The sequence below is a fragment of the Engraulis encrasicolus genome, chromosome 10 (assembly GCF_034702125.1).
Source record: "Engraulis encrasicolus isolate BLACKSEA-1 chromosome 10, IST_EnEncr_1.0, whole genome shotgun sequence".
Lineage (NCBI taxonomy): Eukaryota > Metazoa > Chordata > Actinopteri > Clupeiformes > Engraulidae > Engraulis > Engraulis encrasicolus.
In genome coordinates, this window is record NC_085866.1 from 18,331,404 (window position 1) to 18,358,706 (window position 27,303).

A 27,303-nucleotide genomic window follows, 5' to 3' on the forward strand; every position below is an offset into this window, starting at 1 on the left:
GTTGTTAGGCCTAATAAATGTCTGGTAATTTGTAACGTTCACTTCATCTAGGCTATGTGAAATTTCAAATCATAGCCTATGGTTCTTTTCCAAATCCAAGAATGATGATAAGCTTATTATACCCTAAACTGCAAAAAAATAAAGCCATGTCTCGCCATTTTGCTGCCTTGCTGCCTGCCACAATATTTGGAGTGTCCATGATGACCAATAAACAAAAAGTACATCCTCGGGGGGCGTTGACAGAGGAGGCCAGGGGGGCGTTTGGGGGGGAAAATGGCATAGTTGGAACTGGCATAGAGGGACGCATCTGTTGTCCGCCTGTCGGCCTTGTTGTATTGGAACATCAGTAGAATAGAACAGTTATGGGAGAGAGTAGTCTGAATTGGGTTCTGGAGCATTGTCCCACCTCATCCATTGCACTCATTCGCCAGCCGTGAGCTCTTCCAAGCCTGTGAGATCACATCCATCAGCTGTGCTGGTAAGTCACACTAGCAGACTTCTCCTGTGACTGCATCTCACTGTGGCCCAATTGTCTGTTCACTTTCCTTTGACAGGAAAATTGGGTTCTGGAGCATTGCCCCAGTATATAACCAGTTTACTTTATGCTCACTCATCTGCAGGCAGGCCATCTTATTGTTGAGCATGTCACTTTATGTTTATTTGCATTTAGGAGCTTTGTGGATTGTTCTCAACTAGATTTGGTAGCAGATCTACTGTGACTAGGAAAAACAAAAAAGTGAGGGGCGAATGATCTGAATTCACAGTCTGTTCAGCAACCCTATAGAAAATAGAAAAGCTTTGGGAGAGAGTAGTCTGAATTGGGTTCTGGAGCATTGTCCCACCTCATCCATTGCACTCATTTGCCAGCTGTGAGCTCTTCCAAGCCTGTGAGATCATCCATCAGCTGTGCTGTTAAGTCACACTAGCAGACTTCTCTTGTGACTGCATCTCACTGTGGCCCAAGTGTCTGTTCACCCACTCTCTTTTGGCAGGAGATGCTCTGCAAGGGCATTCAGTGGCTCTTGTCTCAGACCTTCCCCAAGGTGTAGAGTGTAGTGATGGCAGTCTGGCACAAGCGCGCCGGAACGTGTTTCAAACCATCAACTGTGAAAACCATTAAACCACTGTTCCGAAGTTTGCTTCAGTACGGAAAAACCACGTGATATATGACGTATGAAACAGTAAACTGGTTCAGTTTTCCGAAAGAAGCTGCAGTGTTTCGCGCTGCCACACGAACCAGCAGGCGCGCGCAGAGCCGTCTGCCAGGCTGCAGTGGAGAGAATAGATATTGACTGCCATTAGGCCTATAAGTCCCACTTGATAGACAAGTAGACAACATCTTCATACGTTATGAACACAACAAGGAGAAGACATTAATGTTCAGCAACATTTTATTCTGATCGCCCAAAAAATAGCCTAATAATAAATTAATAAATAAATAAATGTGGCATCGTAGCCTTTGTAATGTCGTCTACCTCAACTGCCTCACCAGTAGCCCAAAATGTCAAATGTCTGGAAGTTAGTGTGCAAAAGTATGAGAGCAGTCCAATATTGGGGGTAATGTCGCAGATTATGAGGGCACAACATCTCATCTTATCGAATTGAGCCCGTTTAATTGCAAACATGACTTTTCACCAGGAGAGGGCCCTGTTACTGAAGCTTCAAGTACTAACCCATTTTTTTAAGCAATGTGCCTAATGGTTCAGAGCTTCAACAAAGCTTCATTGGCCCATCACTAGCAGAGTGGAGTGACAGGGCACTCAGCTAGTCACCTCTACAATGAGCTTCTCCCACAGGTACATGTGGAGGAGAGGAAAGACTTATATACCCTCTTCTGCATCAAGTGGACCTCAGTCATGGTGGCAGACATCAATCAACAGGTGTGTCTTTCTAATAGTGCCCCAAAAGTTGTTGTGTAATTATTTTCTCCATGGAGGCAGGTCGTCAGTGGAACGTGAGGCCACAAGCAAAGGTCAAGGATGGGAGTGTGCATATTAGAAAGAACCTAGAGGTCCCTTTCAATATCTAACCTCCTGTCCTCTGCTTATACTTGTGGCCTTGTGTTTGGGTGATGCATCGCCTCCATGAAGAAAACAGTAAAGTTTCCCTATAGACACAACTGTTGGGGGGCTTTTACGTACTGACCTCCCAATTGCAAATGAGAAAATGACCTTTGAATTGTGCTTTTGCGACATGTACAGTAAAATGTCTAATACCCCATCTTCAATGACGTCTTGCATATAGGCCACAAGTTCAAGGAGAGGATGGGAGAATAGATATTGAACGGGAGCCTAGCTGTGTCATTTAGTTGAATGAAAGATAATGAGGAACCAGAATTTATATTCTTTTGTTGGTTGCTACAATCAGAGGAGTAAAAATAGTGGGAGAGAGTAGTCTGAATTGGGTTCTGGAGCATTGTCCCACCTCATCCATTGCACTCATTCGCCAGCCGTGAGCTCTTCCAAGCCTGTGAGATCACATCCATCAGCTGTGCTGGTAAGTCACACTAGCAGACTTCTCCTGTGACTGCATCTCACTGTGGCCCAAGTGTCTGTTCACCCACTCTTCTTTGGCAGGAGATGCTCTGCAAGGGCATTCAGTGGCTCTTGTCTCAGACCCTCCCCAAGGTGTAGAGAGGAGTGACAGGGCACTCAGTTAGTCACCTCTACAATGAGCTTCTCCCATAGGTGCAGATGGAGGAGAGCAAATACTTAAATACCCTCTTCTGCATCAGGTGGACCTCAGCCATGGTGGCAGACATCAATCAACAGGTGTGTCATGTCTTCAGGTGATACTGATAAGCCACTCCCTTCTCATTTACATAGTGAGTCCTTAATTAGTTCTGGACAATAACTAGTAAAATGCTATCATCCAATATCTGGGCTAGTAACAATAGGCCTATGTGTAGTTGAAGAATTTAAATTTTACTAAATAAAAACGAACACGGAGGTCTTTGCCTTTTGATGGCTAGTTTGTGTTTTCCATTTTACACTGAATTTGTTCTTATGTTCCGAAGGGAGGCCAGACATTTCCTATACAGCCTACCTTTACATATTTTCAAACAGCATCATGTTCAATCATGTATCAATCTGTTGAACAGATTCCCAAAACGGAATGCTGCATTTTCCCACTAGGTGGAGTTCTGAATTCACAGGATGATCAACAGGTAGCAATTTTTGTATTGGAACATCAGTAGAATAGAACAGTTGTGGGAGAGAGCAGTCTGAATTGGGATCTGGAGCATTGTCCCACCTCATCCATTGCACTCATTTGCCAGCCGTGAGCTCTTCCAAGCCTGTGAGATCACATCCATCAGCTGTGCTGGTAAGTCACACTAGCAGACTTCTCCTGTGACTGCATCTCACTGTGGCCCAAGTGTCTGTTCACCCACTCTCCTTTGGCAGGAGATGCTCTGCAAGGGCATTCAGTGGCTCTTGTCTCAGACCTTCCCCAAGGTGTAGAGTGGAGTGACAGGGCACAGAGCTAGTCACCTCTACAATGAGCTTCTCCCTCAGGTGAAGGTGGAGGAGGGGAAAGAGTTAAATACCCTTTTCTGCATCAGGTGGACCTCAGTAATGGTGGCAGACATCAATCAACAGGTGTGTCTTGTCTTCAGGTGATACTGATAAGTCACTCCCTTCTCGTTTACATGAGATATAAAAGATTTAAAAAAAAAGTGATATATCCAACATCCATATATGTAGCCTAGTTGATGAATCCACTTATGTGTATTCCATGTTACATTGAGTATATTTCTTATAACAATACAATATATACGTTTTGTATTTATAAAGCACAGTATCACAACTGTTAACTTAACTCAAAGTGCTTTCAAAATACACATACACATTCCCTCATTCACACACCAGCTCTGAAGGCTGCCTTACAACGCCAACTGTCCAGGTTATGGTAGTATGGAGCGCAATCCTTTTACATACAGCTCAGCTTGACATATTTTCAACCAGCATCATGTTCAATCATGAACGTAAAGAGTTGTTTTCTGTTGGACAGATTCCCAAGACGATGCTTCAACATTTTCCCACTAGATGGAGTTCCAGGGTCTGACCTCTGAGTAATACAAAGCATTTGTGATATTGCAAAAAAAAACAAAAAACAAATCTTAGAGTAGTCTGAATTCTGTTCTGGAGCATTGTCCCACGTCATCCATTGCACTCATATGCCAGCTGTGACCTCTTACAAGCCTGTGGCATCACATTACATTGAGAGTCAATGGCAGCTCAGGGTTTGTGCTGCTATGCATTCCCACAGGGGGAAGCTCCAGAGTGTCTGCTGTGAGCAAAGCACTTCTTATGAGACTGGGATCTTTCTAATATCCTAACTCATGTCCTCTCTTGCTCCATTGCCTGTTTGTGGCCTTGTGATGATGACACTGTGATGTGATGTGATGACACTGACGAGAGAAGTGCAATTCAATATCTTGCAAAAGTGCAAGGCTAAAGTAATTTTATCAATTGCATTGGGGGTGGGGAATGAAAAATAGTGCCCCAAAAGTTGTGGCCAGGCTGACAGCCGGGAAACTTCATTGTTTTCTCCATGGAGGCAGGTCGTCAGTGGAACGTGAGGCCACAAGCAAAGGTCAAGGATGGGAGTGTGCATATTAGAAAGAACCTAGAGGTCCCTTTCAATATCTAACCTCCTGTCCTCTGCTTATACTTGTGGCCTTGTGTTTGGGTGATGCATCGCCTCCATGAAGAAAACAGTAAAGTTTCCCTAGGCACAACAACTTTTGGGGGGCTAATACAAACTTGACCTCCCAATTGCAAATGAGAAAATGACCTTTGAATTGTCCTTTTGCGACATATCCAATAAAATGTCTATGTATCTTCAATGACGTCTTGCATCAGAAGGCCACAAACACAAGGAGAGGATGGGAGAATAGATATTGAATGGGAGACTAGTTGTGTCATTTAGTTGAATGAAAGATAATGAGGAACCAGAATTGATATTCTTTTTGTTGGTTGCTACAATCAGAGGAGTAAAAATAGTGGGAGAGAGTAGTCTGAATTGGGTTCTGGAGCATTGTCCCACCTCATCCATTGCACTCATTTGCCAGCCGTGAGCTCTTCCAAGCCTGTGAGATCACATCCATCAGCTGTGCTGTTAAGTCACACTAGCAGACTTCTCCTGTGACTGCATCTCAATGTGGCCCAAGTGTCTGTTCACCCACTCTCCTTTTGGCAGGAGATGCTCTGCAAGGGCATTCAGTGGCTCTTGTCTCAGACCTTCCCCAAGGTGTGGAAAGGAGTGACAGTGCACTCAGCTAGTCACCTCTACAATGAGCTTCTCCCACAGGTGAAGGTGGAGGAGAGGAAAGAGTTAAATACCCTCTTCTGCATCAGGTGGACCTCAGTCATGGTGGCAGACATCAATCAACAGGTGTGTCATGTCTTCAGGTGATACTGATAAGCCACTCCCTTCTCATTTACATAGTGAGTCCTAAATTAGTTCTGGACAATAGATAGTAAAATGCTATCATCCAATATCTGGGCTAGTAACAATAGACCTATGTGTAGTTGAAGAATTTAAATTTTACTAAATAAAAACGAACACGGAGGTCTATGCCTTTTGATGGCTATTTTGTGTTTTCCATTTTACGCTGAATATGTTCTTATGGCCGAAGGGAGGCCAAACATTTCCTATACAGCCTACCTTTACATATTTTCAAACAGTATCATGTTCAATCATGTATCAATCTGTTGAGCAGATTCCCAAGACGGAATGCTGCAACATTTCCCCACTAGGTGGAGTTCTGAATTGACAGGCTGATCAACAGGTAGCAATTTTTGTATTGGAACATCAGTAGAATAGAACAGTTATGGGAGAGAGTAGTCTGAATTGGGTTCTGGAGCATTGTCCCACCTCATCCATTGCACTCATTTGCCAGCCGTGAGCTCTTCCAAGCCTGTGAGATCACATCCATCAGCTGTGCTGGTTAAGTCACACTAGCAGACTTCTCCTGTGACTGCATCTCACTGTGGCCCAAGTGTCTGTTCACCCACTCTCCTTTGACAGGAGAATTGGGTTCTGGAGCATTGCCCCAGTATATAACCAGTTTACTTTATGCTCATTCATCTGAAGAGAGGGCTTCTTATTGTTGAGCATGTAACTTTATGTTTATTTGCATTTGGGAGCTTTGTGGATTGTTCTCAAAGTAACTAGATTTGGTAGCAGATCTACTGTGACTAGGAAAAACAAAAAAGTGAGGGGCGAATGATCTGAATTCACAGTCTGTTCAGCAACCCTATAGAAAATAGAAAAGCTTTGGGAGAGAGTAGTCTGAATTGGGTTCTGGAGCATTGTCCCACCTCATCCATTGCACTCATTTGCCAGCCGTGAGCTCTTCCAAGCCTGTGAGATCACATCCATCAGCTGTGCTGGTAAGTCACACTAGCAGACTTCTCCTGTGACTGCATCTCACTGTGGCCCAAGTGTCTGTTCACCCACTCTCCTTTGGCAGGAGATGCTCTGCAAGGGCATTCAGTGGCTCTTGTCTCAGACCTTCCCCAAGGTGTAGAGAGGAGTGACAGGGCACTCAGTTAGTCACCTCTACAATGAGCTTCTCCCACAGGTGTAGATGGAGGAGAGCAAATACTTAAATACCCTCTTCTGCATCAGGTGGACCTCAGCCATGGTGGCAGACATCAATCAACAGGTGTGTCATGTCTTCAGGTGATACTGATTATCCACTCCCTCCTCATTTACATAATGACTCTCAATTCACTCACTCAACGTTTGTTCTGAATAATAATAGCCCAAGTAAAAGTGATTGCCAATTCAAATACTTTTTAAAGAAACTTTTAGAGAACAATTATAATGATTTTAAAAAGTAGAGTTGTTCTGTCCAGGTACAATATGGTGGCTGACTCCTCCTCCAGTCATACCGTCTGTGAGCAGTGAGCACCCCTAGCATCACAAGAATTAGGTCCGGCAGAGACATAAAGTAACCAGACAAACCAGACTTAAAATGTGAAAAGGGAAGAAAAACGGAATTAAATAAAGTAAATAACCAGTGAAAAAAAGAAAACAAAATCCTTGTGAAAAAAATTGAACAAAAATGTGTTTGTCAACATCGAGTAATGTTAGTTTTAGTTATGTGGCTGAATGTTAAATATTTAAGTAAGAGACATAGCACAGTGGTATGAAAGGTTATGAGTTTTATTACATAGAGTTAACAAAATAAGTTCAATAAGCTTTTTCAACCTTCAGTAAGGGGTATGTAGTGTAGTCTAATATGGTTATTTGAGTTAGACAAGTCATTATATGCAGTATCTTGTAGCCTACCAGAAGGAATTCTAAGTTCATGTGATGTATGCAATGCAAGTTCAGTGTTGAGTTCAGTAAAGGAACAGAAATGCATCTCATCTATATTGGGTGGTTGTCCTTACGCATCACACTGTTCACCTTTCTCATCACTCACTCCGATTTGCTCCAGAACTAAAACACACACACACACCAGTGATGGACACTGCTTTCTTTAGCTTATTAAAGTGCTGCTTAACTACAGGCAAACAAACTGCTGAATGATGTATGGAAACATAGTGTCAAATTATTTAGATAAGAGTGTGCTGCTACAGGTAAACAGGCTACCAGGTGCATGTATGGATACAAGTTACAGAATAAAGTGCTGCTGTGTACAGGCAAAGAGGCAGTTCATGATAGACCAGACAGACCTTACATTGCTTTCAGTAAAAGCAAGTAGACTGCTGGATGCATGAATGAAAATAGTCATAAAGTGCTGGTTGCTGGCAAATGGGCAGTTAGATGCATTCAGACTGGACATAGCAGTCGCCAGCAAAGTGATGGTAAAATACTGTATGTTGGATTTCTGATAAAAAAGCAAACAGCTTTCTACTGAATGTGTAGTGAGTTTTGTCATTTACTTGCCAATGGCTGGTAACTTGCTGAAAAAAGGTTTCCACTTGTAAACTTGTAAACACATTTTGTGCCCCTGTTATAGCCTGCAAGATTATAGGCCTAAATAATTCAAGGAACTTATTTTTTCTGGAGTCTTAATCCTAGAAAATGTATGGTCTGCTGCTTGAGACCTGAGAATACTCATGATCTCTATTTTGTAAGGTAGTTGGTGAGAATAAAAAACATGCTTGACGCTTCAATGTTTCCATTTCGCAATTCTATATAAATCCTTCACTCTGGATGTGTACACTTTTTATGGAGTGACTTGTAGCTGGCAGGAGAACAAGGTGCATTGTCCAAACTGAGATAAGCACATACAGTAGAGGAAGAAGAAGGCGTCTCCATGAAGCTTTGTTATGGCACGGATAGACCAGATGTGGGAACGCAAATTGGGCAACAAGGGGCGATTTGAGTGACTTGAGCGACAGTTTGTAGTCGAACCTCAGCAAATATTATGCAAATCAGCTGTGATGCAGTTTCGGCGACAATCGCCATAGCCAATTGGAATGTCGGAATGCCTGCATTCTGCTTGAATGAACACTCTCTCGCTTCTACCTCCCTTGTTGCTCTTGCTACATGGTCCAGCGATTCTCTGTCGGTTATTCTTGCTGTCGTCTGTGTGTTCACCTGATTAAGGTGCAGAGAGCAGGGAAACAGATGCATGGAATACGTCCTGTTCCTTGACATCTGAAATACAAACAACAATCACAATACAATATCAGATACAATATTTAATTACGTAAGGTATATGTGGGCAGTTGTGGCCAAATAAGGACATATTGTGTTGAATACATCTTAATTGGTTGAGTTGGAGTTGTGTGTGTGATTTACCATTACCTTTGCAAAGCACATACCCATGTTTTTTTTTCTCCTAGACACTGGCATAGTGTTCAGAGACAAGGGACATGACCACTTGCTGATTTTTGTCTTTTCTACAATACAAGGAGGGAAACATACATGTATGTACACAGTAAACCCTGCAGTGTTAAGTCAAGTTTTATAGTAACCATGTAACCACCATACCAAGACCAGCAACATTGTTAGGCGTCCATGTAGTGCACACACAGTCACACACACACACACACACACACACACACACACACACACACACACACACACACACACACACACACACACACACACACACACACACGCACACACGCACGCACGCACACGAGACAAGGTTTTAAGAACTATTTCTATACATGTTTCTTACCTTTTCTTAGCTCTGTCCCATGTCCATGTCTAAAGGAGAAAACAAATATAATACAATTAATTCCATATTTGGGATTTAGACTAAATGTTATTGAAAGTGATCAAGCAGGTGACTACATGACACAGGATGGTGATGACTGAACAGCAGTTACCTCTGTCAATGATGCTAGCAATTTAAGGTCAAAAAGTCATTGTTTTTCCAGAAATGTTAGGCCAAAATTGGAAATTCAATAATGAAGAATCAGTAATTAGTGGTGATCTGGACTTAAATCATTTTGGCAGTTAAAGGGTACTAATACATACCAATACCAATGCATACCAATAAAGCAAAGGGTAGCACATTCTTTGATGTGGTCTACACAAGGGTATCATGTCATGTGACCCGTATAAGAATGACATACAGGTTAGCATATTGTGTTTAAGTTCTTTTTTCCATAATGTAAAGATAAAAAATAAACTTTCATGTATTTCAGATTCATTGCACACCAACTGAAATATTTCAGGCCTTTTATTGTTTTGATACTGATGATTTTGGCACACAGCTCATGAAAATTCCTATCTCAAAAAATGTGCATATCATCAAAAGGTTCTCTAGACGAGCTATTAACCTAATCATCTGAATCAAGGAAACAACGAAACGGTCTTTAACAAAACAAGGAAGGAACAAGATACTATGATCCTTATCCCATCAAAGTGCCAAAAATCCCATCTCTAAAAGGCAATTTTGTTGTGTGCAGTGCGCACAGTGTGCTGTGTGACAATGACAAGGAGTGAGGAGTTTCCCAGGTAGGGCTTTCAATTTCACCAATTAATGTTTATTAAAGCAGCACTACCCCTGTACAAAGATGGCGGCGACCAAATGGAGGCATTCATTCTAATTGACAGGGGTTGTGAACCAACATCACCAGTGGTATACTGTATACATGGAGTGGATGTAACACTTATATGTAGGCATAATGTAATGTGCAACCAACTGCCTAATTAGAAGTCATTTTAATTCATTTCATTTTAAATAAAACCAAATTGCCATGAGATGAGATGACACCTGTCTCGTCTTCTTTTTGGCTGAAAAACAAGCAGACAAGGAATGTTTTGTAAAGCTGTAATGTTCGAGAATGATGTAATTTTTTGTTTTATGTAGTATAAATACGTCATCAGAGACAATTGTGTTTTGCATTTTTATGAAGAAATAAAAAAACATTAAATATTGTATACCACGCTTCATCCTCCAGACAGCCGCACCCACAGCAGTCACTGCCAAGATGGCACTGATAGCAACACCCACTGAGACAAACACCGTAGAGATTGTTTGGCATTCAGTATCAGATGCTGAGCTGCCAGGCTTCACCACACCATAGCCTGGTTTACATCTACAAGAAGAGAACAGTAGCCACCTATAATACCTTCAGTCGAATGTGAATATAACACATAAGTACACAATTAAATGCACTCACTGTGTGTGTGGTCTGAAGGATGGGGATGACCCATCTGAGTATGTGTAACTGTCACAGTCACTGCACACAGTGTCTGAAGATGCGGATCCTGTGTGCATCACACACAAAAGGCACAGATTAATTTTTAGCCAATTATTTTTGCCTATATCAATGAAGAATGGCGTTCTACTTCCTGAATGTCTGTAGCCTGATTATCATAGACTTTCAAATCTCTTCAAAAATCGGGTACTACTGGTCTTGGTCTACTTGGTCTGACCAAGAGCATAACAATTAACATTTCCCAAACGGCATAGTCGACCTGCCTCCCTTGGTTTGCTAATGGTTGCGTGCTTGCCTAAAAAGTGGGAGGAGTTCCCAATTTTTCTGGAGCTAAGAAACAATATTGTATTGCTCTTGGCCTGACTAGAAGCAACACTGAAAGTGTTGCGTCAGTAGGAGGGCACTGCCTGGCAAGAATGTCTGCTGAGGTGGACATTAACCATTTCATGCAAAGCATTGATGAAAAAAATGTATTGTTATCAAAATGGCAATGACCAAGTCTCAGCATTGTCATAGCTACACTATGTTGCTATGGTGGAAATTTTTCAGCACACAGTGAGTCGGATCACTTGCGATCTAATATGCACTAAATGTTGAATACACATCGAAAAGAAAGTTGAACTTGGGTTTCCTTATCAATGTGCTTATGACTAATACGTAACAATGTCAGCAAATTAATCAGTTATTTCGGTAGATAATGTACAATTTATTTTATTATTTTGGGGGCATTGTGGATTACAACATTCTCTTGTCACACTTCTCTGTAACATACTGTCCCTGCGATGCTGGAAGGTAGGAGGGATTTTCCTCATGCACCTAGGGTAGTCATGGATAAGCGGTTAGGGCATCAGACTTGTGGCCCAAAGGTTGCTGGTTCGACTGCAACATGCCAGGAGGTTGGTGGGGGGAGTAATTAACCAGTGCTCTCCTCCATGACTGAGGAACCCTGAGCATGGTACCATCCCGATGCACTACTACCTTTTGTGTGCCATTAAGGGCTGCCCCCTTTGCACAGGTGAGACATAAATGCAATTTCAGTGTGTGCAGTGTGTGTTGTGGAGTGCTGTGTCACAATGACAATGGGAGTTGGGCTTTCACCTTTCTGTTTGATGTACTGTCCCGGTTTGCACTCTGTGTGTTTCACAGCTCCTTGGCAGCCATATTTGATTGGGTCAGTGCAGTAGTGTCCTTCCAGAGGCTCACAGAGGGTGTCTGAGGTGGAGCTGCAGTTCCTCTTCACTCTCAAACCTGCACCTGATGGACAGGGAAGGAAACGGATTCTGTCATGAACACACACACACACACTGTAATGTAGTTACACCTCCCACCTTACTCCTGACTCTAGGGTGTGTGTATTTAACGTGATATTCAGCATGTAAGATCTATGATTGGTGGATGTGTGAAAGGGACACTGCATTTACCTTGACCCAGGGCAAGCACAAGCAGACGCATTCCATTGACGGACAAGCACGGTCTCCAGAGCCTTTCCCTGACTGGCTCTCAACCGAAGTTCGCAATAGTGGGGAAAACCCCACACGAAGTCCCACATTCTGCAAAGTAAGTCTGCAAAAGGCAGAGTAGTCCTAAAGCACACGGCCAGATTCTGAACACGCTTGAGCATGCTAGTTCCAATACTAGACCAGTGTTGCCAAAAAATAAATCAGCCAAAGTCGCTGTTGGCTCGCTGAAAAGTTGGTAGAAGTTCCTAGACGATTTCACGACATTACGTATGACGTCATAGTGTCACGCACGACACACTGATCATTAGAAAACATGCCCCCATGCCTACGTTCATAATATAAATGGGCATTGCTAGCTACTTTTTGGAGATCAGAAATAATCTGCAGCCTTGCTTAACCGTGGGAAATGCTTCTGACGGCGGCACAGAGTTACAATTGTGTTGAAAAACAACGATTTTATCACTTTAAAAGTCACCAGATTCACCAAAAAGTACCCAAAGTGGCTAGATGAGCTTTTTAATCGCCAGGGACGGCAAAAAGTCACTAAATCTAGCCACAAAATCCCTAATTTGGCAACAATGCGCTAGACACGCTAGCCTGCGCGGGCAGACTCTCTTAGGGCTTCTCCTCCGAAGTGGCTTCCCCGGAACTGACCTCTTGTAGGCCAAGAATACAAAGATCAAGTGGTGCCCCCATGTGCTCTGGATGTGTTAGTGTACTGTAGTGTCTAACTGTGTCCTCCTCTGACAACCTTAGGCCCTCGTATGCGTGCTGCAGGATATGTGTGCGTATGTGTGCGTGGGCGCTATTCGTGCATGAACGCGCTAACATGCATATTTCATGTCAATTTTGCGCACGTTAGAAACTACATGCATGCACGTTGGTTGCATGTGATATCTGCTCAAAATCGCTGGGGGCGATCGTAAGAAAGACTGCACAGTTCCACACGAGTGTTTCCGGTGAAAACGACGATGGTGGCAACTTGTGCTTGTCCGAAATGACAAACATTGGTGATCATCATGCACTTTGAAGAAGGAGCGTGCAAATGTAGGAGCAGTAGCAGTATTGTCTCTTTGTCCTTCCTAGTCAGTCTTTTTGTTTTGCTTCCCTCACAATCTGTGTTCCCAATTTCTAGATCACAATGCTGCGCACTCTCTGGCCCCTGGATGACACCGCCAGTATTTTGCATGTTCGTCTACTATACTGCTTTTAAAGCGACACTGTGTGAGATTTTTAGTTGTTTATTTCCGAAATTCATGCTGCCCATTCACTAATGTTACCTTTTTCATGAATACTTATCACCACCATCAAAATAAGTATTAATTATGACTGGAAAAAAATCAATTTTCATACATGAAAAGGGGGATCTTCTCCATGGTCTGCCATTTTGATTTTCCAAAAATAGCCATTTTTAGCTGCAAAAATGATTCTACTTGTGAAAGTGAAAGCGAAAGCCCCATTGGGAAACTCCAACTCCCATTGTCATTGTCATTGTCATTGTGACACAGCACACAACGAAACTGCATTTATGCCTCACCCGTGCAAGGGGGGCAGCCCTCAATGGCGCCCCAAGGGAGCAGTGCGGTGGGACAGTACCATGCTCAGGGTACCTCAGTCATGGAGGAGGATGGGGAGAGCACTGGTTGATTACTCCCCCCACCAACCTGGCGGGTCGGGAGTCGAACCGGCAACCTCTGGGATGCAAGTCTGACGCCCTAACCGCTCACCCATGACTGCCCATGTACTTGTGCCATACTAGAAAATATTAGTTTATTACTTAATACACTTTCGTGAAAAGATCAAATGTGGCAATAGGCAACACATTTTCAATGAGCAGCATAGTTGCAGTACCTTTTTTGACCATTTCCTGCACAGTGTCCCTTTAAAACAAGTATGTGCAGTCGGTTGCTCACGGTTTTGGGTGTAATTTATGGCTTGCAGCAAGCATACCGGGGGCCTAACAATTCCTGAGCGTGACACACAAACACACTACACCACACACACACACACACACACACACACACCAACAAACTATTTACATTGCTTGTTTCTCAAAACAACAGTATTAAGAATACTAAGGGCCACTTCTCATCATTAAGAACAAACTCAGGATCCCTAAGAGATGTACTGTAGCTTAAAGGATAACCTCAACCAATTTCAACATGCAGTTGTAATGCTCACACTTCACTGGATTTGTCAGTATCTGATTTTTTTTCTTCAGCCTTTTCCGAGATCCTGGTCATTGTAATTAATGGGGACAGAGTTTGTTTAAATAAAAAAAAATAAAAAAAAAACATTTTGATTTATTCCACAAGAAACATCCAAAAAGTTGTGCAACATAAGCAGACAACTAGCAAACAGCGATACCCTTTGGGATAATATTTGGACTAGGCCTATGTTCAGGAGGTTTTTAATGTTAACAAAGTCTGCCCCCGTTAGAATAGCTCAGATCTCGGAAAGGGCTGAGTCGAAAAATGCAGCATCACCGGGTACTGACAAGTCAAGGGTAACTTGAGCAATACAACAGCATATTGAATATTGGCAGAATTGCTCCAAGACACTGAGCATAACATTGGAGCATTTGGCCCTGGGCCCAGAGTGCACTTACATATTGGTAGCAGGGGCCTATTATTTCTAATGTTGAGCCTTACTTGAGTCACAAACTGTACACTTCTTACAGGAATTCAACCCATTGTGTGCTTCAGTGTAGGTAGTCCGGGGGCATGGAGCACATGTGGTGCTTGTGTACTCGGTGCAGTGCCTATACACATGGTATCCTGGAAAATACACATAGTAAAAGACATACTAGTGAACAAGGTGAAAACATGGTGCAAAATCTACCGGAATTATAGATGAGTTATATAGTTATACACGTATGTAGATCACCCTCATCATTACACACACATAATGTAGACCTGATTTATCAGGGATACACATAGTCTACAGTAATCCACACAGAGTAATTGAAATACAAAGAGTAATGTGCCATCACAAACCAGGCTTACCAGGGCTACAGACAGTGTGCAGTAATATACATAAGTAGTAGTGTAAGTGTAGTATACCGTAAGTGTAGAGCAGTGTACTGTACATCAGACTGACCAGGACTAGACATGTACAAAGTAGTGCAACGTAGTGGTGTAGTATTGTAGGTGTGTATACTCTTGCAGTGTTCTTTTATCGTGGTGGTGCACTTTAACAGTAGTGAGTACTGTAACTCAGTCTCATTACAGTACAGCAGCGTGAACAGAGTTACACATTGTAACATACCACAGGAGTAGTGTGCAGTGTATAAGGCTAGTGTGCTGTAAGTCAGGCTCAATGTACCGCAGGCTTACCAGGGTTACACATTGGACAGCACTCCCCCATAACCTCGTATTCGGAAGGACTGCATGTGTGCGTCTGGCTTGCTACGTAACACAGGGGCATGGCCAACAGGAACAATACCTCGTATTCAGCAGGGCTACATGTGGGACTATGGCTCGCCGCACAGAGCATGGAAATGGCCATCATGATCAACATGAGCAGAAGCATGTTATGAAGAATTAACAATATCGGCCAAAGTAATTGCAGTGGCAGCTTCAAGATGAACTGTGAAATCATCTATGGTAGGCTACATGCCGTCTGGAACCTATACACCTCTCTAGAAAAAAGCATAAATATCACATATGTTTCCTGTTTTAATATCTGATTATATATGATGGGATTCCTCTGGACAGCTCTGCATAATGGAACAAAAAAAACAGTATTCAGTATAAAAACAGAAAATCACGTTTTAGAATCAAAGCTATATATCCGTTTCTGGATTTTGAGAGCAATACGTTTTCCAATTCATTACCAATTGATTAGACCAGGGATGTCAGGCTCAGGGGTCAAATCTGGAGACCATTTAAAATGTGTATTAAATTTGGCCCACATATACCATTATTGTATTGGATAGCGTAACAAGACTTGAAATGAAAACTACTTGATGGGAAAGAGTGTTTGTGAAATATGCATGAACAATTTTAGTCATTTTTTTATCTTTAATCGCATTAACTCAATGACTTTCAGTGAATAATCATGATTAATCGCATAGCGCGCAAAACCAAAACATTTATTTAAAAGTCACCTCAAAAGCACCATTTTTATTACACCATATCACAGCCGACCACAGAAAAAATGGAATTTCAGCCCCTTTCAGACTATCTACATTGACATTTCCTAAGATGAAGTAGACTAATCATAATCATAATTTGCATACTGTAACCTATGTATGTAATATTAGTCCTACATCTTTCAAAATGGAAATGCAGCCTATTTGCCCATCTATAGCCTAGGCCTACCAGACCAAATTATAGAGTAGCCTATATGCCTATATCCAATGGCCTAACAAATAACAAATTATTGCATATAATTATTAGACTTTTTAAGACTGAAACTGAAATATTAGAAACTCAAATTAGAATAGTCTACTCTACATGGGCCTACAAGAAAAAAACACTGCCACTTGAAATAAACAGGCAACAGGCAGACGTGTGTCTGAGAAATGCCCCTCCTTCTCTCTGTGTCAAAGAGAGTGGAGTTACCATGCACTCTCCCTCCTTCTCTCTCTCTCTCTCATCTGTGGTGTTTCAGTGACTAGAGACTAATAGACTGGCTATTGGCAGTAGGCGAATTACAACTTTCAAAACAAAAACAATAACATTGACATGACAAACAATAGGCCTAACTTAAACGCATGAGGTTGACCTTTAGGTCAGATTAGACTTCAGCAACTGCGAGCGTGAAAAGTCGCGTGGGAGTGGCCACGAACCAATTTTGTATTCATGCATCTGCGAGCTCTGCGAGGTCCGAGGTGTCCTTGCCATTAGAGGTGTGTCGTTCATGAACGAGCCGGTTCTTTTGAACGGCTCCCTGAAGTGAACGATGGGAACCGGACCACAGCTGGGGGAGCCACTTGACCGTTATTTCGTTCATTTTTCATTCATTTTAAGCACGTGACCTCGACCAGAGTAATTCAATTTGGGAAAAAACACAATTGTTTGCCTCAAAGAGAGGCAAAAACGGTCTTTAGAAGCAGGAGAATAATCAGTTGTTGTTTGGACAAAATTACCTTGAGGTGGAGTCAAAATATTACATTCTTAACACTGAATAAATAATTTAAAAAAAGAGCCAAAAGAGCCAGTTTTTTGAACGGCTCTTTGAAAGGAACGAGCCACTAAGATCCGGATCCCGAAAAAGAGCCATAAATCCCATCTCTAGTTGCCAGCCAAATTTGAAATTGCGCGATTAGGCTACTTTCACTACATTGTAAGCACTGCGGTCATTAAGCAATGTTGCTTTCTATCCCGGTTAGCTAGGTATTTTCACACAAATTGCAAAGGCCCAGTCTGTTTTCACGAGCAGAAAATGCAAGCATGTAAAGACAGTTGATTCTGCCGATGTGTGTTTACATTCGGTGGAGGAACGGTAGTAAAACCGCAGGCATTGTGCCACGAGTGTTCAACTGATGCATTGTTTGTTACTTAGCTTAGCTTCGTGTATTTACACACATTTACACACAAGGCATTAATAAAGTTTTTAACAGAATACAGCTCTGCTCTCGCAAACTACTGGCATTGCGCTGCCACAAGAACAGAACAAGGAAGTAGCGAGACGACCAATCATAGTGCCTTTTTGTCTGCGTACTCCGCGTCCGTCCGACGGATAGTTAGAATTTTTTCGAGGCGCTAGACGACGGGCGCAGAGCCTCTGAGAGGGGGGCGTGGACTCGCATAGACAGAAAACGGACGGACGCAGATTCTATGCGAGCGGGTTCCGCGAAATCATATTGTTGATGCAGATATGAATGGTCAATACAGGCAGTCGGCTGCTATGCTAATGAGCAGGCGGGGCACTCGGAGGGTCACTCTCAGCCTCAAAATGAATGGTAGTGAATGAGAAGCCAGCGCACTGGAGGGTAAATTCTGCTTTTTTAGACTTGTTATTGTCGGGAGCACTTTCATTCAAAGTCCACTGCCTGCGTCGTGAATCCAGGGAAGCGACTATGAAGTGGCAGAAACATAGGCCTATCTATGTCCGAACGACCACAGTTGTAGAATCCACAGTCCCCCCCACCAACACTAAGGAGTTCCCTATCGCAGTGGACTGCGATCTAACACATGGGACGTGACGTATGCACGGATCCAATCGAAGCACTTTCTACTCACGCCGAATGGCTGAGAGGCTGTCAGTCATCCCCTGGGCCCGCCCTTAGGGCATAAATAGCTGGGTATGACGCAGCCTCGGCCTCTTTCAATACTTCGATAGAAGTGATCCGTCAAGCAACTACGACTTTTTCTCAGATTCGAGTTTCAACCGTGTGCTTCAACTCTTTCAAGCCGGTGAGTGGATTTTCTCTGGTCACAGGCTTTGGGTGCCACGAGTTGATTTTTGTTTCTTGTATTTGGCTATTAGCTTCTAGCTTGCAAGTGTGCTACCTCTGTTAGCTCTGCTTGCTAGTGGTTGCTACATTAGCTAACTGGAGCATTCACTCGGTAGTTTTCTTTAGAATTCGGACCGATTGTGAGTGTTAACTGTTTCTCTGGTGTGTCTAGGATGTCGAGGCTGCTGTACCCGGAGTGCCCGCACAGCAGGGACAAAGGGGACCGGCACCGATTTTGCATTGTCTGTCTCGGCAGAGAGCACGCCGAGGCAGCGCTGTCGGGCGGTTCTACCTGCGAATTCTGTGCTGAACTGACACTCGCTAAAATCACTAAGCGCTCGGCTTACTGGACTCGCAGAGAGGCGAGAGAAGCTGCTGCCCAGGCTGAGGAGATTCCCACAGCCGAAGGCAGCACAGATCACGATATGGAGGGGCATGACTGTCGCGAGCCCGCCACAGCCAACCCCGCTCCCACCTTGCCATCTGGCGGGAGTTCACGCCACGAGGCAGCAGGGGAGCTAGCTGCACCAGCCCCACATGCAAGAGTGAGGTCGCACCACGAGGCGGTGGAGTTACCTCGTGGCCTCCACGACCAGCCCCTGCCAGAGCTGGTATTTGGGCAGGAGTCGGAGGAACAGCCAGAGGACTTCAGTGATGCAGAGGGGTATTATGGTGAATATGAGGAGGAGGTGGTCGAAGAGTCCCGGGCATCCTCTCCCCCGGTAGGTTCGAGGACACTGGGTCTGCAGCTGCACGAGGTGGCTACCAGGGCAGCTAGCAAACTCGGCCTCCCTCTCCCCACCCCCCCCAGCACAGAGATGTCGTTGCTGGATGGGGAATACTACGCCGGGCCCCAAACACCGGCGCCCTGCCCAATCCCGTTTTTTCCAGAAGTGCACAGGGAGCTAGTCAAGACCTGGAGCAACCCCTATTCGGCCCGTGCCCCAGTCCCAGGCTTTGCTGCCTACATGCATATGGACCAGGCCAAGGAGTGTGGATATCTCTCCTTCCCACCGGTGGAGGATACGGTGGCGAGTTACTTGTCGCCCTCTTCACCTGCATTGCGCCTGGGCCGCAAACCTCTCCTGCCGTCTCCATTGGCCAGACTCCAGGCCACTCTCGCTGAAAAGTCCTACCTGGCGGCTGGACAAGCAGCATGCTCCATCAACACAGCGGCGTTGCTGCAGAGATATCAGGCCAAGCTACTCACGGAGCTGTCTAATACGCTGGATGCTGAGAGTGAGTTGGTGGTGGAACTGCGCAGGGCGACTGACCTGTCTCTCCGCCTCACGCGCTGTTCATCTCAGGCAGTGGGCCGTGCTATGGGGGCGGCAGTAGCAACACAGCGTTCTCTGTGGCTGTCCCTGGCACAGCTGTCGGAACGGGAGAAGGCCCCACTCCTAGATGCCCCGGTGAGTGCTGAAGGAGTGTTTGGTGATGCTGTGGGGACAATGACTGCTAAATTTGAGGTGGAGCAGAAAAACCGGGAGGCTTTCATGGCCTGGATGCCACGCAGCAGAGGTGAACCCCGGGGCCCCCCGGGGTGGACCAGCTCCAGCTCCTGGCATGAAGCGGGGGAGTGGATCCCGTTCTCCAGCTCTTCCAGCTAAGATGCCGGCAAGGAGAGGATGGCAGCGACACCCGTTTAGGCCGCCGCCCCAGCCTCAGCCACAGGACCCACAGCCAGCACCCCAGCAGCAGCAGCAGAGAGCGCCGTTCGTCCCGCGCCAGACTACTGCCCGCCGTGGTGGTGTGAACAGGACGCGGACCTGAGGATCACGTCCTGAAGAGAGGGGGGGGGGGTAGGAGTTTTCCCCTCAGCGAAAAAGGACTGCCCGTTGCTCACATGCACCGCTCATGTCAAGCACGTTGTGCCAGTTTCCACAAGCACTACACACACAAACAGAAAATGTTTTGTCCCCCTCTCTGCATCCAATATTAAAACAGCATTCTCTCACCCATGTTTACCTAAACAGTGTGACAAGCTGCCCTCAGAGCTTGACCCCCTCCTTAGACGGTGCGGGAATAAAGCCGAATATAGACAAATTGACCATGAGCGGGGAAAACCCCGACCAATTGAGTCTAGATCAAAGATTAAAAGGTTTGGCGATGAGCGGGAGCGTCCCCGACCAATTAAAAGACTCCATGCCATGCCTAGAGGCATGTGTGGAAAACTGGCGCAAATGCGCACAGGCATCACCCTGGGTTTTGAAGACTGTCTCAGTGGGCTACACAATTCAGTTTGCTCGCCCCCCACCAAAATTCAGCGGGGTGATTCAAACAATAGTTCCGGAGGGTCAGGTCCCTCTCCTACAGGAGGAAATAGACTCCTTGTTGTTGAAAAAGGCAATAGAGATGGTGCCACAAGGGGAAGAAAACGCAGGCTTTTACAGCCGGTATTTTCTTGTCCCGAAAAAAGGCGGGGGTTTTCGGCCAATCTTAGATTTAAGGAGGCTGAACAAATCACTCATGAAAAGAAAATTCAGGATGCTGACCAACCGCCAGCTCCTTCAATTTGTGAAACCAAACGACTGGTTTGTAACCATAGACCTGAAGGATGCATATTTTCACATAAAGGTGGTGCCAAGGCATCGGAAATTTCTCAGATTTGCATTCAGAGGGAAAGCATATCAGTTTTCGCGTCTCCCATTCGGTCTAGCCCTATCCCCTTTTCTGTTCACAAAGTGTCTGGAAGCGGCAGTCGCACCATTACGCCAGCAGGGGGTGCGCTTGTTCAACTTTCTAGACGACTGCCTTCTTTGCTGCCACTCGCAAGAGTTAGCTGCACAGCAGGCCAGTCTTGTGCAGGCACACCTAGGCCAATTGGGCTTTGTGATAAACAGGAAGAAGTGTGTTCTCAAACCAAGTCAGACTTCACAGTTCCTAGGCATGACACTGAATTCTGTGACTATGACAGCTCACCTCTCTCAGGAGAGAGCAGCCGCAATCAAGACCTGCGTGGCCCAATTCAGGATAGGCCAATGGGTGTCATCTCACCTCTGCCAGAGGCTGCTGGGAATGATGGCAGCAGCAGCAGTCTCCCTGCCAATGAGGCTACTGCGCATGCGGCCTTTTCAAATGTGGTACCTGTCTCTGAAGCTCAACCCCTCCAAAGACAAATACCGCAAAGTAGTAGTCAATTCAAAGTGCAGGAAGGCCCTCACAATATGGAGATCCTCCCAATTTCTCAGTGCGGGAGCATCTCTAGGCATAGTGACGCACCGAGTGGTGATAACGACCGACGCGTCTACAACTGGATGGGGGGCAGTCTGCAACGGGAGATCGGTGAACGGTCGTTGGTCTGCAGCCCAGGCCAAAGCTCATATAAATGTGTTGGAGCTGCAGACAGTGTTTCTAGCCCTACGGTATTTTTTGTCAGTGGTGAAAGGCCATCATGTTCTGGTGAGGACCGACAACACCACGGCCATGGCATACATAAATCGCCAGGGGGGCGTGCGCTCCCTGGCTTTACACCGGTTGGCGAACAGTTTACTGCTATGGGCAGCAGATCACTTGTTGTCTCTCAGAGCAGTTCATATTCCAGGTCACCTCAACTGTGGAGCGGACCTACTCTCAAGGGGCAACCCGCAGGCAGCAGACTGGCGTCTCCATCCTCTGGTGGTCGATCAGGTATGGCGGCGGTTCTACAAAGCCGAAGTGGACCTGTTTGCCACGAGACAGAACACACACTGTCAGCTTTGGTTCTCTCTGGGGGGAGACGACCCACCTCTGGGGGTGGACGCACTGGCACATCCGTGGCCGGGCGGACGTCTTTATGCATTTCCTCCAGTGCCTCTAATTCCTCAGGTGCTGTGCAGAGTCATGGAGGAGAGGAGAGAACTGTTGTTAATAGCCCCCCTGTGGCCGAAGCGGCCATGGGTCGCAGAGTTGAACAGGATGTCAGTACAGCCGCCGTGGGAGTTGCCCTCACGGAGGGACCTGCTGTCACAGGCGGGAGGATCCATATGGCACCCCCGGCCGGAGCTGTGGCAGCTCAGGGCCTGGCACCTGAAAGGGGAAGGCTGTTAGCATCAGGACTATCTGAGGCAGTAGTCAATACTATTCAGAGTGCTAGGGCTCCATCAACTCGCTCTCTCTATACGCTGAAATGGCGTTTATTCGAGCAGTGGTGTATCTCACGGGGTCATGACCCCATCAACTGTGCTGTAGGTGTCATATTAGATTTTTTGCAGCACATGTTTGATGATGGTAAGGCTGCCTCTACACTAAAGGTGTATGTGGCAGCTATCTCTGCTTGTCATGTGGGCATAGGTGGTGCAACACCTGGTAACCACCCTCTGGTGTCACGATTTATGGCTGGGGTGAGACGGCTCAGGGCCCCTCGCAAACAGCTGGTGCCCTCATGGGATCTGTTAGTAGTGTTACGTGCTCTTACTGGGCCTCCCTTTGAGCCCCTGAGTGAGGTGGACATGAAACTTGTTTCCCTAAAGACGGCTTTCTTGCTGGCCCTGGTGTCAGCAAAACGCATAGGTGATATTCAAGCTCTCTCAGTGAGCTCGACTTGTATGCAGTTCTCCGGAGCAGGTGATAAGGTCATTATGCGTCCAAATGCCGCATACACGCCCAAGGTAGTATCTACTCCCTTCCGTAATCAAGTCATTGAGTTAGTCAGTTTCTCACCTCCTCCCTTTGCATCAGCAGAGGAGGAGCAGTTGAACAAACTGTGCCCGGTGCGGGCTCTGCGTTGCTATGTGGAGCGCACCAGGTCTTTCAGGCAGTCTGATCAGTTATTTGTGTGTTTTGGCACTCAGGCTAAGGGTAGGCCACTGTCAAAACCAAGCCAATCACGCTGGATAGTGGAAACCATTGAGCTGGCTTACAGCAGCCAGTCTCTGGAAGCTCCAGAGGGACTGCGCGCTCATTCGACTCGAGGAGTCTCTTCTTCTTGGGCCCTACTGAAGGGTGTCTCCATAGAAGAGATATGCAGAGCAGCCAGTTGGAATTCTCATCACACATTCATTCGTTATTACATGTTAGATGTGAGTGAGCCTAGTTTTCTGCAGGGTGTTCTGGGAGCAGTGAACCTGTGATTACCCAGATTTACAACCCTTTTTGGAAGTGTAACAAATGCATAACATGTTGGTCTCTAATGTGCTTAATCACCACATATTATCCCTGCATTTACCACTATTAATAATAAGCCCATAAGGTGGGTGCTTAGGCCTCCACTGTAATTCACGCGTGATGGGATACGGTCCCATGTGTTAGATCGCAGTCCACTGCGATAGGGAACGTCTGGGTCATGACTATGACCACGGTTCCCTTAGCAGGGACCAGATCTAACACTGCGTTGCGATTACAGTGCCTTGCTGGGCATAATGCTCAGTATTGAAAGAGGCCGAGGCTGCGTCATACCCAGCTATTTATGCCCTAAGGGCGGGCCCAGGGGATGACTGACAGCCTCTCAGCCATTCGGCGTGAGTAGAAAGTGCTTCGATTGGATCCGTGCATACGTCACGTCCCATGTGTTAGATCTGGTCCCTGCTAAGGGAACCGTGGTCATAGTCATGACCCAGACGTTTTGGTGGGGGGGACTGTGGATTCTAACTGCTCATGGTCGTTCGGACATATAGGCTATATGGTGCCACTTTATTGTCGTTTCCCTGGATTCACCACGCAGGCAGTGGGCTTTGAATGAAAGTGCTCCCGACGATTAAAAGCCTAAAAAGCAGAGTTTACCCTCCAGTGCGGTGGCTTCTCATTCACTGCCATTCATTTTGGCTGCGTGTGACCCTCCGAATGCTCCGCCTGTTCATTTTAGGTTCATTTGCATGCCTCTATATACATTTGTGATGCGCAAAAGTTAAAAGCAAGGAAGCGTCGGCGAAAGATGTTTACCGCTGTTTTTTTTTAAACTGTGCCCTGAACCAGCGCTTATGCACGCGCAGCTGAAAGCAAAACGTTGCCTGAGGAATTTAGCGGTCGTCTTTTTGATTGGGGCTTTATCAGACAGCTATGTACTTATAGTTCGCGTGCCGATATTGACAGCTGATACCAAAGTCACGCTAGGCCTAAAAGTGAAACCAAAAGTAGCCTACACCCAAACAACCCTCGAACCCCCTCGAAAATGATATGGCACATCTCGGGGCTCCTTGTAATAAAATAGCCTAAATAAATAAGAAAAAGTAAATAAACAGTTTAGGACTACTGGTCCTCGTATTTACTTAGCTTATGACAGAAAAAAACAACACAGGTAGGCCTAACCAAATGTCCCAAAGAGAATAGGCCTACTTATTCTTAACAGAATGCACTTTGGTAAATAGCCTATATGACAAAACAAATGAGGAAGGGTTGTATTTTGCGCAAAGAGCTTATTCTTAATCTTAGTTGGACGCAACAACATAAATGCAGTAGGCTAATCGTGCAAGACCAATAGGCCTTGGACAATATCCCGACAAAATATGCAAGTTTAAGTGCAAGGCGTGCCCGATGTGACCAGTCATTAGAGATTTCAAACTACTGAAAAGGAATAGGTCTTACCAATGATGCTGCGCTATGAGGAAACTCACCATTTTCAAACTGCGCAACCAAATGAAATGAAAGTGAAACTATGTAGGCTACAGCCTGCAAACCCTGAGAGGTGCCGTCTTCATAGGTTAATCTATGGCTGAATCTCAAATGGTGCACTTGTGCACTTTAGTGTTCATGTTTCAGTGCGCATGCCGTATTAGTTACGCACTAAAACATAGTGCTCGAAGTGCACAAGTGCACCATTTGAGATCCAGCCACAGTTCTTCCTGTGTTTCAGTGGCGCACTTGCACAAATTTAGTCCGGGTCCGTTATTTAGGCCTGCTGAATATAGCCTGCAGACATTAAGACCTTTGGAAAGGCTACTTAGTTACCATGAACACGTTTAGGGCTAGATACAGCCTACAGGGCAAGCGCGTTAGCAGATTTCAAAGTAGGAAAGAAGTTCTCCGGAGCATCTGAGGAAGATTATTCTTTGCTTTTATTTGAGCAGTGTCGAGGATGCCACATCTTCGGCTCTGATGAAGAAGTGGTAAATTTGAAACGGTAGTTTGACACTGCATAGGCCTACGTGGCAATGTGAAATGGGGAAATTCTCACTCCAAAAGCCAGTGGCCAGAGTAAGTGCATGATCAGCAGGGGGAGGTTGTAGGGCTACAAGTGTAGTTTATTCTCATCCTTTGTCACACCTCCAAGTACCAATAGCTATTGGATGTAAATGGGTGGTTGACATTTAAGGCCGTAACACACTTAAAGGAGGAAAACTATTACAATTCCTGAAAAAATGGGTGGAAAAATTGGGAAAAATAAATAAATAAAGCACTTAGTGGTTCATAGAATTTTGCTTAATTTTTGCCATTTTTGGGAAAATATATCCTGTGGTGTGACATCATTGGTGTGATATTTCTGTAAGATACAATGAAATGACAAATATTCTGCACAAACAGACAACTACTGTGAAAATACTACTTTGAGTCAAGTATAGAGCATAAACAGTAAGTACTGCATAATAGCAGCATTGGCCGTTGTGGAAGCAACCAAGATATTTTAGGCAGCACCAAACCCATTCATCCTCCACTTGTCTGTGATCGCCATCAAGCTGCAATAACCTACCTGAAGAACTTAAGTCATTCTCACTGGTTAAATATTCTCTGATACTAACAAGCATTTAACAATTTCTAAGGAAACTACAATATTTAAAAAGTGTTTGATGCAGCACATTATGATGATTTTCATCACTATGATTTTGATATGAAAGTGTGAATGGCTGAAACATTTTAAGAATTTGAACACTTGCAACAAGCAGCCCCATCTAAACCAATCTGCTAATCAGTGCCTGGCCTCACCTGAGTAGGGCTGTTATGCCATTATTCAATTACGGGCGTCACCTGCCAAGGGCCTGATGACTCTGGTCACATGGTACTCTTGCACCTGTATATAAATCTGGACTATTAACACTTCAGTTGCTTGCCTGCCTGCTGGCTGGCCTGCATGGCACAGCATAGCACTTGCTTGCCTACAAGCTAGCTTGCCTACAAGCTAGCTTGCCTACAAGCTAGCTTGCCTACAAGCTAGCTTGCCTACAAGCTAGCTTGCCTACAAGCTAGCTTGCCTACAAGCTAGCTTGCCTACAACCTTGCACACTTTCCTCTTTGTGAAAGCTTGCTGTATGTGGCATCATTTGTGGCATTGTTGCATATAATGTGCCTGCTGCAAATTAGGCATTGCTTTGAGAGCTAGCTTGTAGTGCTGCTTGTTTGCTGTGCTACTTGGTGCAAAATATTTTTTTAAAGACTGACCAATGCTATATTCATCATTGGCTCATCAAGAGATACAGTAAAAAGCCCACCTTGCGCACCATCATTGTAACATAGCACTGCATACTCTGAAATTTTATTCATGCCCACACTTTCAAAGGACCACCGCAAACCATTTTCTCAATACAGCATATGTGACGGAGGTCATCTTGCACCTGTTCACCCCCCTCGGGGATCGAACGTGCGACCTCGTCAACTACAACGGTTCGGCAATGGGAGACACAGTACGATACCGCTGGGCCAAGAGACCAGTCTCCCAGCCCAACGGCACGAGACTGTATGAAGCTATCGGAGGGAGGTTTACCAACGTTCCACGCCAACTCTGTGCTAGTTAGCCTCCGTTACACTCTCCCCCTTAAACCTCACTCCCATCCGGGTCATGGCACCACTGTGACGGAGGTCATCTTGCACCTGTTCACCCCCCTCGGGGATCGAACGTGCGACCTCGTCAACTACAACGGTTCGGCAATGGGAGACACAGTACGATACC

The 27,303-nt window shown here is 45.2% G+C and overlaps 1 protein-coding gene and 1 long non-coding RNA gene across 2 annotated transcripts; both read right to left on the minus strand.

The window, feature by feature from the left end:
* Positions 1 to 9,145: 9,145 nt before the first annotated feature.
* On the minus strand, positions 9,146 to 10,432 carry LOC134457611 (uncharacterized). The gene is made up of 3 exons (XR_010036461.1): positions 10,366 to 10,432; positions 10,196 to 10,215; positions 9,146 to 9,180 (listed from the first exon to the last, which is right to left on the minus strand). It is a non-coding gene; the product is annotated as an uncharacterized LOC134457611 (long non-coding RNA).
* A 168-nt stretch (positions 10,433 to 10,600) lies between these two features.
* Positions 10,601 to 15,806, minus strand: LOC134456465 (tumor necrosis factor receptor superfamily member 14-like). Its single transcript, XM_063207826.1, has 4 exons — positions 15,439 to 15,806; positions 14,755 to 14,880; positions 11,742 to 11,897; positions 10,601 to 10,692 (listed from the first exon to the last, which is right to left on the minus strand). The coding sequence occupies exons 1-4, from the start codon at positions 15,701 to 15,703 to the stop codon at positions 10,601 to 10,603; spliced, it is 639 nt and encodes a 212-aa protein (XP_063063896.1). The 5' UTR covers positions 15,704 to 15,806.
* Between the last annotated feature and the right edge of the window lie 11,497 nt (positions 15,807 to 27,303).